Genomic DNA, 16,135 nt, shown 5'->3' on the forward strand with positions numbered 1-16,135 from the left:
CTCAGGCTATCTCAAACTCCTGGTTTCAAGTGATCCTTCCATCTTGGCTTCCCAAAGTGCTGGGGTTACAGGTGTGAGCCACCACACCTGACCTAATTTTCATTATATCGTAAACACTTTTTTACATTGGGTCTTCTGAATGAGAGAGCTTCCTGGAAATCCATAGACCCTATGAAAAGCAGGCTTTAAAAAAGACCATATGCTTGGATTTGTGTGTCAGGAGGCCGGAGGGAGCTCTACCAAGGGGGTCTTGAAGGCCCTCAGAGCTGGGGAAGCCAAAGAGCAAATGGAGGGGCCACTGAAAAAGAAGGCAGCAGTAGTCAGGCAAGGGGCCAGTGCAGGATGATCAGATAAAGCAAAGAGAAACCAAGAGCGCACACCTGGGAAGACATGCTTGAGCTGGAGTTCAAGCACTGGGGCAGCAGGAAGCAGGAACCCTGACTAGGAAAGGGGACACATGGCCACACAACCAGAGAACCCCTGGCCCATGTCCAGCTGAGAGTCTAGGCCAAAAACCCACTCCAGGTCAGAGGGAATAGCCCTCCATATGCCAACAGCAGAAGCTGTGGCTCTGTAAGTCTAACTGAGAATGTAAGGCAACAGGAGATGGCTGTCTCTTAGTCCACTAATAAACATGGACATCAGTTATATGCTTCTTCAGATTCGCCAGATGCTTAGTCCTTTTAGGAAGGGAATCATGAAATAATGCTCATCAGGCAAATAATTTAATTTGCTGGGTAAAAAACATGCAAGCCACTCTTGATACAGAGAGTAAACTTCAACTGTCCTCTGGTCCTGTTTAGTACTAGCCTGAAACCACAGCAGGCAAAGGTTAGAAACCATGACCTGGCAATGACACGCAGGATTACTTTCTTTGGCCAACTGTGGCTGAACAAAAACCCACAAGGCAAGCTGCACCAGCTACCCACCCCACATTCAAGAAACCTACCATCTAATGAGACAATAGGATAAACGTAGGGGCTGCTTTCCCAGGGGCATGATATGTCTTTGCATGACAAGGAGCAGCCAAAGGAATAAATGTCCCCTTGCAACTGAGCCCCAGCACACATTTCATGTGCCCTCAAGGCCTGTGGAAACCAGACCCACCGGAGACCTCACTGATGCATTCCACAAATATTTACTGAATATGTGCCAGCCTGTGTTCTAAACACTGAAACACAGTAGGGAGCAAAACAGAAAAATCCCTGCCCTGATGCATCTTATATTTTCCTATTCTTTCTTCTGCACTGAAAATGTTAGAGAAAGAATGAGGGAACTTTGTACATTCCCTAATTTATTACCCAAAGAACACTAATGAAAATTAGGGATGCCCAAAGTTATTTCTGCCATTTGTGATAAATTTTGAAAAGATTATTCTTTTCATGACAGAACCACATGCCCTTGGTGGTTACTCTGAGACTTGCTATTATTCTTTAAGTGCAAAACTGATTCAGACTGAACTTCCTATAGCTTTTCTATCTCATATGAGGGAATAGAAATAATATCAAACTAAAAGATTTTGAGGTACCCAATTAAAATGCTGGATATCCTTCTGATTCCTGGGAAACTTAATTGGAATAGAGACAGAAATAATTAGACTAATCACAGATTATTCGTGTCTCACATAAGGACATACTGTCTTAGAATCCTGCTCTAGGCTTTTCCTTTTGGAAAATCATGCATAAGAAGATTAAATCAACTATGCTAAGCAGAAAACTTCAAACAATAGTGGCTTAAATACAAGAGAAGTTAATTTCACCTTCATGTTTAAAAAGCTCCAACCATTTTAACTATAGTCCAGGCAGTGGAAAGAAAAAAATAAGAAAGGACAAAAAGGGCAAAAAGCAACTTTAAGGAGCCTTCTCAGAAGTCCCACCAATATTGTGTTTACAGCTCACTGGCCAGGACGCCAGGACTTAGTCCAGTGGTCAGACTGAGAGGCGAAGGGTACTGAGATATGTGACCTCAGCTGGAGGCACTGCTGGCTCAAATAAAATGAACCTTCCATTATGAAGGAAAAAATACACTGGGAGGCAACTAGAATCTCTAGCACAGGGAGAAAACCATAATCAGGTGCTTATATGTAAACAAACACCTTCTAATATCCCTTTTAACAAGGAAACTATCCTTCTTTAAAAATTACATGCACTTTCTTAAATGGATTCAACAAACTAAAAATTAATGAAAATATGGGCTTATTTCAATTGAAACTCATTTCTTACATTTGATCAAAAATAATAAACTAAAAATGGATGTGAAGATCTCCAAGATTTGTGCACTGATAGATACAGCCTCAATGGTGAAAAACTCAGTGCTTTCCACCTAAGACCAGGAAGAAAGCAAGGATATCCATTCACCACTTTTATTTAACATTCTATTAGAGGTCTTAACTAGTATAATAAAGAAAAATAAAAGGCACAAATTAGGAAAAAAGTAAAACACATAAAACTCATTTCTGGATGACATAGACCATGTATGTTGAAAATTCTAAGGAATCCACAGAAAAGCTACCAGAAATAATAAACACATTTGTAAAGTTGCAGGACACAAGGAAAAAATACAGAAATCAACTGTATTTCTATAGAGTAGCAACAAACAACTGGGAAAAAATTAAAACCAACTCCATTTATAGTAGCATCAAAAAACCAGAATTACTTAGGAATACATCTACTGAAAGATTTGCAAGGCCTGTACATTGAAAATTTAAAAATTGCAAAGGGGAATTAAAGAAGAGCTAAATAAATGTAGAGACTTACCATGTTCATGAGTTGGAGGACTCAATATTGTTAAGATTGTTGTATTGGCTGTTGATTACTGAGCAACAAATTACCCAGGACTCAGTGGCTTAAAACAATAAGCATCTATTATCCACAGTTTCTATGGGGCAGGAATGGGGGAGTAGCTTAGCTGAGTGGTTATGGCTCAAGGTCTTGCATGAGGCTGCAGTCAGTCAAGGTGTTAGCCTATCTACACTCACCTGAAGACTTGACTGGAACTGGAGGATAACCTTCCAAGGTGGCTCAAAAACACACCTAGCAAGTTAGTGTTGACTGTTGGCAAGAGGCCACGACTGTTGGCCATGTGGACCTTCCACAGGTCTGCTTCAGTGTCCTCATGGCATGGCATGTGGGCTCTCCAAGAACAAGTGATCCAGGAGGGGGCAAGATCAAACTAGCTGTGTCTTTTATGATCTGCTCTTGGGAGTCACATTCCATCCTTTTTGCCACATTCTATTCACTATAAGTGAATCACTAAGTACAGCCTAAACTCTAGCAGAGGAAAAATAAGCTCCAACTCTTGATGTGTAAAATAATCTGTGGAAATATTTAAAAACCATCACCATGGAAATCATTCCCAAGTTGATCTAAAGTTTCAATGCAATCCCAAGCAAAATCTTAACTGTTTTTCTCCCTTTTTGAAGAAATTAGAGGCTGATTTCAGAGTGTATATTAAAAGTCAATGTCCTAAAATAAGTAGGCCAGTTTTAAAAAAAGAAAAACAAGGTGGGAGGACTTCTGTTGCCTGATTTCAAGACTTACCATAAAGCTGTAGTAATCAATGCAGTGTCATATTGGCATAAGGATAGACATATAGATAATTGGGAAAGAAGAGTCAAGAGATAAACCTATACTGGTCAACTGAGTTTTGACAAAGGTGGCAAGGTCATGCAATGGAGAAGAGAGTCTTTTCAATAACTGGTGATGGAACCATTGAGTATCTGTATGGTAAAGAATAAATCTTACCCCTTACCTCACAACAATTATACTCAAACTTCATCACAGACCTAAATATAACAGCAAAAACTATTAAATTCTAGAAGAAAATATAGGAGAAAATCTTTGTGACATTGGATTAGCAAAGATTTCTTAAATAGAACATTAAAAGCACAAACTATTTTAAAAATTGGTTAACAATGAATTAATCAAGATTTTAAAAATTTTGCTTTTTGATAACAGATGAGCCACAGATTGGAATATAATTTTCACAAAACATGTCCAACAAAGAGCTTATATCCAGAATATATAAAGAATTATTCTAACTCAATTAGAAGATAAGTAGCCCAATGAACAAAATGGATAAAAGATTTGAACAGATACTTCAGAAAAGACATGCAAATGACCAATAAGCTCATGAAAAATGCTCAACATCACTAATCATTAGAGAAATGCAAATTAAAACCACAAGATACCACTACACACCCACTAGAGTGGCTAAAGCTAAAATGACTGACAATACCAAGTATTGACAAGGGTGTAGAGCATCTGGAAGTTTCATACATTGATGGTGGCAATGCACAATGGTAGAGCCACTTTGTAAAATAACATGGGAGTACTTCCTAATGTAAATTATACACTTATCATATGACCCAGCAATTCCATTCCTAAAGAAGGAAAATATATGTCCACATACAAATGTGTACACAGAGGTTCATAGCAGCATTATTCACAATAATCCAAACCTGGAAGCAACACAAATGTCCATCAATTGGTGAATGGACAAATTATGATAATCCATACTGTAGATTAATACTTAATCTATTAATTGTTACTTAATACAATAACAACAAATGAAAAATTCATTAAAAATGGTTAATCTCAAAAACATGATGTTCAAATGAAAGAAGTAAAACACAAAATACTTCATATTATACAATACTAAGTATATGAAATTCCAGCAAAGGCAAAACTATAATGACATGAAGATCAGTGGTTACCTGGGGCTGGCAGCTGGATGTGGGGAAAGAGAGCAAGGGGCATGAAGACACTGTTCAGGGTGAGGAGACCGCTTTTCATACTGATTGTGGTGGTGAGTACATGACTGTATACAACTACCAAAGTTCAACAAACTACACACTTAAAATTGGTGAATTTTATTGTATGTAAGTAACACCTTAATAAACAAAAAAAAAGGGAAAAAGAATTTTTTAATAAAAAAGAATGTGAAGATCTAGAAAGACCTAAACATTTATAGACACATAAATCTTTTAAATTTTATAAGAGGCAGGATTTTAGCAGAACAAAAACAAGCTTTTAACAACAAAAAACTTCTGCTACTTTGAAAATCAACATAAACTATTATGAGATCACCAGCTATCAACATAAACTAACATAAGAAGACCTTTGATAGCATCCTATACTGTTGTTTATGAATAATGAATAAATTCAAAACAACACATGTTAATTTTAGCATAATCCCTTCCCAGAGGCTATCATCAAGATAGAAGAGAAATATCAACACAGTCAGTTCCCAGAGACAAACACTGGACACTTATGTTAAACACACGCAGAGAAACCAAAAACCAAAAAAAAAACCAAACTGCACAGTTAAAGAGATAATCAAAACTGATGAAAAACTTTCAATTTCTTGATAAAAAGAAAATGTGAAGATCCCATGGGAAAATGTTCTGTGCTACAACGGACATGATAATCTACCAGTAATCTCTGCAATGTAAAAGTATGGGTGTTTCTTGGTAACCTCTTCCTTATCTCCACTTCTTTTTCCTTATATCAGTAACACTACTAAACCAGCCTAATATATTTTAAATTATCCTTTAAGTTTCCTCTAAACGATTCTTCAGATTCTTGAGTATGACAATGCAAGAAATACAAGACAATGAGTTGTTGAAGGTGAGGTTTGAGCTGCATTTCTAATGAAGCATAGAGAGAGGACCAGTTAAATATCTTGATGACTGTCTTTCAGGGCCTCTGGGACTTTAAAAACCTCTTCACGTCCAAGGTTGCCCTCCAGACTTATGTCTCCACTGCTGATGAATGGGGCCTCATCCTAGCGGTGTGGCTAAGGGAAACTCTAAGATTAGCTCTGTATGTGCATCTTGTGGCTGGAACAAACATGGACGAGAGCCTTGAAATGTGCACTGTAAGGTGCTGGACTCACTGGGCCTGGAGTAGAACATCTAGACTTTGTCTTGGCTCTACTACCCATCATTTGTGCAACCTGAACCTCAGCTTCCCTATCTTTAAAACAGGTGGTCCAGGTACTCGACCCTATAGAGAACACATCAAGAACGTAAAAAGGTAGCGCATGTTAGAGCTTCCTGACAATCAGGTAGTACAATGTTTTATAGCACCGACATTATTTTTTGACAATATTAAGTATTTAAATGAAAAAATTATTTTTAGAATGTGTATCAAATAGACATTGTGCTAGGCACTGAAGATTATGAAGAATAACATGTAATTCACAAAAGGACTCTCCTACAATTCAATAGCAAAAAAATCTAATAACCTCATTTTTAAAATGGGCTAAGGACTTGAATAGACATTTCTCCAAAGAAGACATACAAATGGCCAATAAGTATATGAAAAAATGCTCATTGTCAGTAATCACTAGGGAAATGCAAATCAAAACCACAATGTGATATCACCTCACACCTGCTGGGATGGCTACTATACAAAAAAAAAAAAAACACCAAAAGACAAGTGTTGGTGAGGATGTGGGGAAACTACTATACAAAAAAAAAAAACACCAAAAGACAAGTGTTGGTGAGGATGTGGGGAAACTGGAAAACTTCAGCACAGTGGGCAGAAATGCAAACGATGCAACTATGGAAAACAGTATGGCGGTTCCTCAAAAAATTAAAAATAGAACTAATATGATCTGGCAATACCACTATTGGGTATACATCCAGGATCTCAAAGAGGTATCGACATTCTCATGTCATCGCAGTGCCAACTACAATAGCCAAGATGTGGAAACAACCTAAGTGCCCATCAACAGACAAAGGGATGAAGAAAATGTGGTATATGTATACAATGGAATACTACCATTCAGCCTTCAAAAAGAAGGGCATTTTGTAATATGTGACAACATGGATGAAACATGAGAACCTGTATGCTAACTGAAACAAGCCAGTCACAGAAAGAAAATACTGCATGATTCCCCTTATATGAAGCATCTAAGATAGTCAAATTCACAGAACCGGAGTAGAATGGTGATTGCTAGCGGCTCGGGGCAGAGGGGAAAAGAGAGTTAAAAAACAACAGGCATAAAGTTTCAGTTAAGCAAGATCGGTAAGCTGTAGAGATTTGCTGCACAACCCTTAAAAATTTGAGGGGGACTCTTATAAGTAAACTCAGAACTGACTCAGGAAAGGGTTGGGCCAAGACTTAAATGAGTAAGATTTCCTAGAAGGGATATGAGTGAAAGAGGGGATATAGTTGGAAGAAACTGCATGTCATTATGCAAAGCTATCTTTTAAGAGCACAGACACTAAAGTTACACTACCTGCATTTGAATCCTGTCTCCATTACTTTTCAGCTGGTGTTCTTGGAAAATTACAGTCATGTGTTGCTTAACAATAAGGACACATTCTGAGAAATGTGCTGCTATATGATTTGGTCATTGTGTGAACATTATAGAGTGTACTTACACAAACCTCGATGGGATATATATTTTTATTTATATATATTTTTTTTCATACAGAAAACCAGGTGTTCTAGCACCATAACTGAATATCAGTCATTTCCCCTATTTGATCTCAATGCCAACACTGAGTGCCATACACCAGGTTTCTACCTATGCGGCATTAGAATCCACAGGGCCACCACTGAGTACGCACTCTGTTGTGGACCAAAACTTTGTTATGCAGTGCACGACTGTAGTTAACTTTCCTATGCCTCCATTTATTCATCTATAAAATAGGGAGAATAGTCCCTAGTTCCTCAGGTTTCTATGAGGACTAATTAAAATATTTGTAAAGTGCTTAGAAAAGGGTACTATTAGTCAGCTTGTTCTAGGTTATACTGTGGTAACAAATTATCCTAAATTTCAGTAGCTTATGACAAAGATTTATTTCTTGTTCTTGCTACATGTTAGTACAGCCCTGTTCCATGCTTCTTCTTCTGGAGTCTGAGGAGCAGCCCCTCTCAGGGTCCTGCTTTTCTCATGGCAAAAGGGACAGAGCAATGGTGGAACCAGGCAGTGGCTCTTGAAGCTCGTGCCTGGATGAAGCATTTGTCACTTCTGCTCACATTTTAGTGGCTAATGTAAGTCAAAAAACAAAACCTGATGTCAACAGGGCACACAGAGGCCCTATAGGGAGGGCTTCAGTAGAGAGGGCCAGCAAATACTTTCACTAATATATTTGAACAAACCAAAATATCAGAACAAAAAATCTACCACAAGTGTCTGGTACCTAGTAAGTGCTGTGTGTTAGTTAAAGAAAAATACATGTTTGTACAATGACACAGAATCCTGAAAGTGGATGTTTGGGAACAATAAAATACCAAGTGTAGCTGGAGTGTATGGGTCACACAGGTGACAGGGGTAGGCAAGGAGGTAACATTTTGAAAGGTTTTGAAAGGAGGCTAGATTTTTGCCTAAAGGTAGGTAATTAAAAAACTTATAGCTATTTTTATAAATTTTATAAGGCAATTCTATCAGCCAGCTTTATTAAGACAATGGCATATTTCATTTATTCTGCACCATGCATTTAAAAATTACATGTCTACTGGTCAGTACTTCCCTGTGTTAACAACTGCCTAAGACACCATTTGTCAGCCTGGGTCTGAGTTGCACTTGCCACAAGGCAGAATATATTAATAGAAGGCTTCTTCCAGTCAGTCCTGGCTCCTTGAGGTTAGGACAGGGAAAGGTGACATGGAGAGAGAGAGGGAGGAAAAAGGAGAGAAAGGAGTACATATGGATGAGTCACTATGAATGCGAGTGTGTGTGTGTGTGTGTGTGTGTGTGTGTGGTGTACAATGGACGAGTGCTGGGATCATACTTGCTATTTTAATTATAAGGCACTCTCCAAATTTGGATGTTTCCTAAGGACCTGCTACTCGTCTTCTACTTCTACACATGGTCCTCTCACAAGTCTCACCACCCTCATGGCTTTGGTCAACCTTGACTTTTTTTTTTTTTGGTTAGAAACAGAGTTTCATCATGTTGCCCAGGCTGGTACTGAACTCTTGGGCTCAAACAATCCACCTGCCTCAGCCTCCCAAAGTGCTGGGATTCCAGGCACGAGCCATTTTATCTGGTTAGCCTTCATTTTTCTTTGCAGCTTCTGTCCTCATTTTCAATTAACTACTAGAAAATAATCCAAATCTCTAAAATACGTTTAACTGGGAGCCTTGTGCATCAGAGGACTTACCTGACCTGCTACCTATATGTCTTTGGTCAATGAAGGAGGAAGCTAAGGGAAAAAAGATGAAATAGGAGAAAGGAAGCATGGAGAGAAGAGAGAGATGGGCACAAGCAGGGGGCACACAGAGGAACCTGCACCTACCATCCCTTACGCAGAAGCAGGCCAGGGCCTCAAAACTTACTACAAGGATGCTCACTTTTCCACAGCAGGTTATGCTGTTTCCATTTGTTCACAGTTACTTTAAGACAGTGGTGTGGGTTTTTTTTTTTTGTTTGTCTGTCTTTAAAAGCACTACAGAAGGAAGAGAGAAAGGCAAATCACAGCCCACAAATGAGCTGTCCTGACTCCCTCCAGATGGTTCATTTTCCCTACCCCGTTCTATGATCTGCAAACCCTGATAAGGCTTCTGTAATCTTGCACCATCGTAAAGTGTTTCTTCTTGAAGTGCTTTAAAGATCCCCACTGCTTACAGAAAACATTCCAAACTCAGACCACATTCAAAGTCCCAAATCTTTTGAGTGTAACACATTTTTTTTTCCACACTAAGGCTGCTGGATCAGAGATAATCAAAATTTGATATACTGTACGTGACAAGTAACGCAGTAAACGCAGGAAATGGGTACAGTGAAGGGCCACATTGAAGGGAGAAGTCAGAGGAATATAGGCCTGTTAATTCACTCTCAAAGAGCTTGAAAGAGGGTTAATAATAAATGTGTGAATTGTAAAAAGAAAATCGGCAAAAGAAGGTTCTTTCTATTTTAATCATGCCAGAATCAGATCAGTCCTGAGACCTCAGCTTTTGACAATTAGGGTACATCCCTGTGGTAATGACTCAGATATGATTCATAAAACTGCAGAAAATGAAGAAGTGCTGGGATGTAGATGGCTCAAAAGCTCTGTGTAGAACCACAGAAAGAATTTAAATGAAGTTCAGTAAGTAAGCAACACTTTCTTTATGAAAAAGTATTAATGTGTAACAAAACTAGTGGAATTGTGAATATATAAAGACTGGCATCAGTTTTTGAAGGTCTCTTACCAGACATTAAGAAGAACAGTTGATGTAGTTACTGAATGTTGAAGTATTTGTTTAAACTGACATATGTCACTTGGCTATAACAGCCAAGCTTTCCAATTATAATTTTGCAACATTTCATGAAAAGTCATATTTTAAATAGTAAATGTTTGCATTAAAAATCAGAGATGTCAAAGGAAGAAAAAGGCAACACAAAAACATTTATCGATGATACATGTGAATAATCTTATAGCAATCTTTAAGTACAAGCGAATCCACCTCAGCTTTCCTGGGCAGCAGCTGAAGTCTCTGCTGGATCACAAAACAGAACTGAGTTGTGACAGCCATCCTCAAGCTCCTGTAAACTAAAAACTGTCTTCCCTCAACCCAGAAAAATAATCTAGTTATTTACTGTGATATCACTGAAGACAAAAAGTGGCCTCCTACCTAGTAAAATACTGTATTGACATAATTTATCAACCTCCTATTTTAATCAGTGGAATACTTTAAAGTTATATATTCAAAGACATCTATAATTATGCAAGAATAAGGGACACCAAGGAGAGATTAAAAACTAGCCTAGGCCAGGTGCGGTGGCTTACACCTATAATCTCAGCACTTTGGGTGGCCAAGGTGGGCAGATCCCCTGAGGTCTGGAGTTTGAGACCAGCCTGGCCAACATGGTAAAACCTCATCTCTACCAAAAATACAAAAAAAGTAGCCAGGCATGGTGGCGTGCATCTGTAATCCCAGCTACTCGGGAGGCTGAGGCACAAGAATCACTTGAACCTGGGAATTGGTGGTTGCAGTGAGCTGAGATTGCACCAATGCACTCCAGCCTGGGCGACAGAGCAAGACTCTGTCTCAAAAAAAAGCTAGCCTAAACAAAATAAATCAACCAATACCTTGCTAAATAAAATAAGCTCAATCCAAAGTTGGCAGCTTTCCAGAAAAGCATGAGGAAACTTTTTGGTTTCTATGATAGCAGATAACAAATTACTTATGTTTCATATAAATATCTTTGTTTAAAAAATACTCTTTTTCTTAAAAACCACATTAATTGCCAGATTGAAATAAAATAATTGCTTAACAAACACAGTTGTTAAATGAATTAATGGTTTCAATACTAAAATGTGAAATTTCATCAACAGGTTTTGTCACATTCCCCAAAACACTGAAAATCATCTACATTAAAATTATCTGTGAATTTCTTTTGCACAGTAAGAATTTCATTTTGTTAGTATTTTATTTAGAATAATATCTCCCCAGAAAGGGAAGTCATTTGATCTACAAAGGAAGAGAGGAAGTCATGTTGAGCAAGAGACATCTGGAACAGGCAAACTGTAGCTCTGTGACTCTCAGGCTTGGATCCTATAGTCAGTGGTGTGTAAATCAAACACTCACAAATAGTACTGATACTCTCCTTTACAATCTTCCTTATCTAAAGTATACCATATCATATTAAATATTTTGTAACAAAAAATAATTTTTTAGACAAAGAATGAAAATGTTCCTTAGGTTTAAAGAAAGCACCAATATTTATGGTATAGAACCAAGGAAAACTGGCTATGATTCATGAATATTAATTATTTTAAATAAACAGTTAATTATTTAATTATGGTAGAATAACAATAAAGATCAAGGTTAATATGAAGATTTATCAGATTTTTTGTCATAGTGGAAGGTTGGTAACTTTGGCTGAATCAATTACTGTAAAAAGTAGAAATTCAATAGGCTCAGAAATGTTTATTATTAGCAGGGTTCTTTAAAATGCTACATCATCTTTGAATTATATTCCAAACACACTGTAATTCCATTCACCCTTCTAAAACAAGGGATTTTTTGTCAAAAATTCTATTTTAAACTTCTGATTCCTTTTACAAAGTTAAAACAGGCACCCCACTACCTGTTAAACATGTATATTGGAAAAGACTATGATCACAACATACAATTTTAGATTTTAAAAAGACTACAAAGAGATGAAAAACGCAATCTCCAATTCTAGAGCACTGAATGTCACACAATGAAACATTGTGAGGAGACAGCAAGCACTTAAAGCCAGGAGTCTAAAAAGAGAATAAAGAAAGAAAATGGAATTAAAAAAAAAATCGAGTCACGTAAGAGTTACTAAAGAAAACAAATATTGAGAGTAAATGAATGAACAGTAAGTAACACAATGAAATCGTATACAATAAGGTACTTCAATATTTGAATGCTTTTGAAAAATATTTAAAACAGAACTCAAAACCTTCACGGCTAAGTGAAACAAATATGCCATGGAAGAAATGGTATATCCTCAGGCAGCTCTCATAATCAAAGCAATGTCTTTGCTATTCTCAGGCTGGTTAACTCTCCCTCAGTCACAATGCAGTTCTAGCTGGGTGAGCCTAGACTGGGGGGAGTCTGGCACCTGTGTCCCAGAGAACCAGTCTGACCCCAGGATGGCCCTATGCCACCACAAGTCTTAAGAATACCAGATGGTAGGCTCTTAATTGCTGCCTCGACTACAAGGCTACAGTAATCAAAACAGCATGGTACTGGTACCAAAACAGAGATATAGACCAATGGAACAGAACAGAGGCGTCGGAGGCAACACAACATATCTACAACCACCCGATCTTTGACAAACCTGAAAAAAACAAGCAATGGGGAAAGGATTCCCTGTTCAATAAGTGGTGTTGGGAAAACTGGCTAGCCATATGCAGAAAGCAGAAAATGGACCCCTTCCTGACACCTTACACTAAAATTGACTCCAGATGGATTAAAGACTTAAACATAAGACGTAACACCATAAAAACACTAGAAGGAAACCTAGGCAAAACCATTCAGGACATAGGCGTAGGCAAGGACTTTATGACCAAAACACCAAAAGCATCGGCAACAAAAGCCAAAATAGACAAATGGGACCTAATCAAACTCCACAGCTTTTGCACGGCAAAAGAAACAGTCAATAGAGTGAATCGGCAACCAACAGAATGGGAAAAAATTTTTGCAGCCTACCCGTCTGACAAAGGGCTGATATCCAGAATTTACAATGAACTAAAAAAGATTTACAAGAAAAAAACAAACAAGCCCATTCAAAAATGGCGAAGGATATGAACAGATACTTTACAAAAGAAGACATACATGAGGCCAACAAACATATGAAAAAATGCTCATCATCACTGGTCATCAGAGAAATGCAAATCAAAACTACATTGAGATACCATCTCACGCCAGTTAGAATGGCGATCATTAAAAAATCTGGAGAAAACAGATGCTGGAGAGGATGTGGAGAAATAGGAACACTTTTACACTGTTGGTGGGAGTGTAAATTAGTTCAACCACTGTGGAAAACAGTGTGGCGATTCCTCAAGGACCTAGAAATAGAAATTCCATTTGACCCAGCAATCCCATTACTGGGCATATATCCAAAGGATTATAAATCGTTCTACTATAAGGACACATGCACACGAATGTTCATTGCAGCACAGTTTACAATAGCAAAGACCTGGAACCAGCCCAAATGCCCATCGATGATAGACTGGACAGGAAAAATGTGGCACATATACACCATGGAATATTATGCAGCCATTAAAAAGGAGGAGTTCACATCCTTCGTAGGGACATGGATGAACCTGGAAAACATCATTCTCAGCAAACTGACACAAGAACACAAAATCAAACACCACATGTTCTCACTCATAGGCGGGTGTTGAACAAGGAGAACACATGGACACAGGGAGGGGAGCACTATACACGGGGGTCTGTTGGGGGGGAGGGGGGATAGTGGGGGGGGGTGGGGAGTTGGGGAGGGATAGTATGGGGAGTAATGCCAGATATAGGTGAAGGGGAGGGAGGCAGCAAATCATACTGCCACGTGTGCACCTGTGCAACAACCTTGCATGTTATTCACATGTACCCCAAAACCTAAAATGCAATAAAAAAAAAAAAAAAAAGAATACCAGATGGATGCCTCAGGTGTTTTGAAGACTTCACAATAGGGTTTAGCTCTGTGGTCCTGAAGCCTATCAGGTATCTAAGTAGATGTGAAAATTTTTAGGGAGGGGAAAACAATGTGACTTGGAGCCCTGGAATCTTGGCTGCAAGCATATCAGCAGTGGGGAATGAAGGTGCGAGTTTTAAGGAAAGAATAAGCACAGAAAAAGGAATAATACAGATAGCTTAAAGGAAGAAGAGAGGTAAGCAGGCTTACAGGATGACACACTGGCCCCAAATACCAGTCATTCACCTGAGAAACAAGGATGGTGATAATTTACTTGAAATATGTGCAGTGATTATAGTGAAATGTGTATTATTATGAATCCATTCTTTTTCTCAGTCTTTTCCAAGAAAGAAATTAAAACTATGCTCTATATCCACTAGTTAAAATTTATTTTTATAAATCTGGAGGCTCAAATTTAAGTCATGGATGAAGAATAAAACTCCACTTCACGCTTTAATTTTTTTTTTAAATACCTCATAGAGAACTTAGGACAAATACTTATTATTAAAATACAGTAGCATGGGCGAGATGAAAAAACTCCAGCACACAGACTGAGAATGCTTGGTTCATCCCCTTCTTCCATGATGAGTCTTCAGTCAGGTCCAACCCATCTGACTTTTCAGCTGGCATTATTATTTTCCCTCATGTGACGATGTCTTTTTACAAAATGACCAGAACACCTCTCCTTATTTTTAGTAAGTCCAACTTCTTCATTTTCAGCCTTTTTTTTCTATGATATAAAAACAACACTGACAAAAAAATCTAGCTAAAACTTTCATCAAAATTACCTTGAAAACACAAACTGGACTCCCTTGTCTCAGCTTTCCATGTGACTGGCCCTTTTTAATCACTACGGAAGTAGCATCAAGCCAGACCTGCCATGGTTAAAAGACAGCTAAATATGACCCACAGTCTCAATAGGACAATTTTCCTAATGTTTTTTATAGGAGAGAGAAAGAATTGGATATAAAGGTTAGTCACACTTACAAGTCCACTTATGGCTACAATCCAGATGTAGGAACCAGAGGTGAAAAGCTATAAAAGGAAAAAAAAAAAGGCAATTGAAAATAAAATTCAACTGCCAGTCACAGCACATTTATTTTTATATAACTACAGTTATGATCATTTATATAAAGTATTAATTATATATGCCATCATACAAATAAGCAAATGGAAAATTATTAAACATCAATTCTGTTACTTAAAAAAAAATTATATATTAATTTTTTTTTAATTCAGACCTCAGACTTTGTATAGCCTAACAAAGTTGAACCTGGCCCACACCCACACAAAGAAAAGTAAGTGAAACTCAAGTGTGATGTTATTTACAAACTTTAATTGACTTAAAGTAAAATACTACACGTAAAGAAATTATCAGAATTAACACATACAAAACAGGTAATCACTATCCCATACTTGGCAATGACATGATATTTATGTAAGTAACTTTCTCATTTTAATTTCTTAAATTGTTACCCTAAATTTAGATGAAAAGAACCCTGCCAGCCTCCTTAGTCTACCATGTCCAATGGTAACTTTCTCAAGTGTTGATATTCTCATTCTAGCTCACCTAAGGAAGAGCAAACTAAGTAACATAACAAAGTTAATTAATGGCAAAAGTAATTAGAATTAGATTTCATGAAATCTTTCCTTTTGTTTTCCAAATCGTTTATACCTTAGAGTTGGGCTTGGGGTTAAAAAATAATAATAATTATTATAATGTCTCTGAAAGTGTTCCTGCAACAAATAAATGATGTGTGGGTTATTGTTGGTTAATATTTAGAATTTTAGATTGGGGGTTTACTGCTTATTGTAGAGTAAAAGGCAGGATACTCAGGCAGGACAGCCCAAGTTCACTGCTGACATTGTGCTAGACGAAAACCTCAAAGTTCTGTACACTTACCAAGGACAAACAGAAAGAAGACAGACACAAAAGGTAAGAGTTGACACACTCAGATAAAAAAGACACTGGCAAGTTTTGCTCTAGTGACAGGCTTACTTAGAAATGAGCACTGGCTGCAACTTT

The 16,135-nt window shown here is 37.7% G+C and overlaps 1 protein-coding gene across 3 annotated transcripts in view; it reads right to left on the bottom strand.

Moving 5' to 3' along the window:
• UBAC2 (UBA domain containing 2) overlaps window positions 1-16,135 on the bottom strand; it is a 179,416-nt gene that overhangs the window by 52,155 nt on the left and 111,126 nt on the right. For 2 of the 3 annotated variants that reach the window (XM_012440953.3, XM_064362183.1), the window contains 2 exons: window positions 15,097-15,144; window positions 14,898-14,984 (listed from right to left, as the gene is read on the bottom strand). In XM_012440953.3, the coding sequence (XP_012296376.2) occupies window positions 14,898-14,984; window positions 15,097-15,144 (135 nt within the window). The remainder of the gene's footprint in view (window positions 1-14,897; window positions 14,985-15,096; window positions 15,145-16,135) is intronic. The other variant, XM_012440952.2, reaches the window with a different exon arrangement.

The sequence above is a fragment of the Aotus nancymaae genome, unplaced genomic scaffold (assembly GCF_030222135.1).
Source record: "Aotus nancymaae isolate 86718 unplaced genomic scaffold, 86718_ANA_hifiasm-v0.15.2.pri h1tg000048l, whole genome shotgun sequence".
Lineage (NCBI taxonomy): Eukaryota > Metazoa > Chordata > Mammalia > Primates > Aotidae > Aotus > Aotus nancymaae.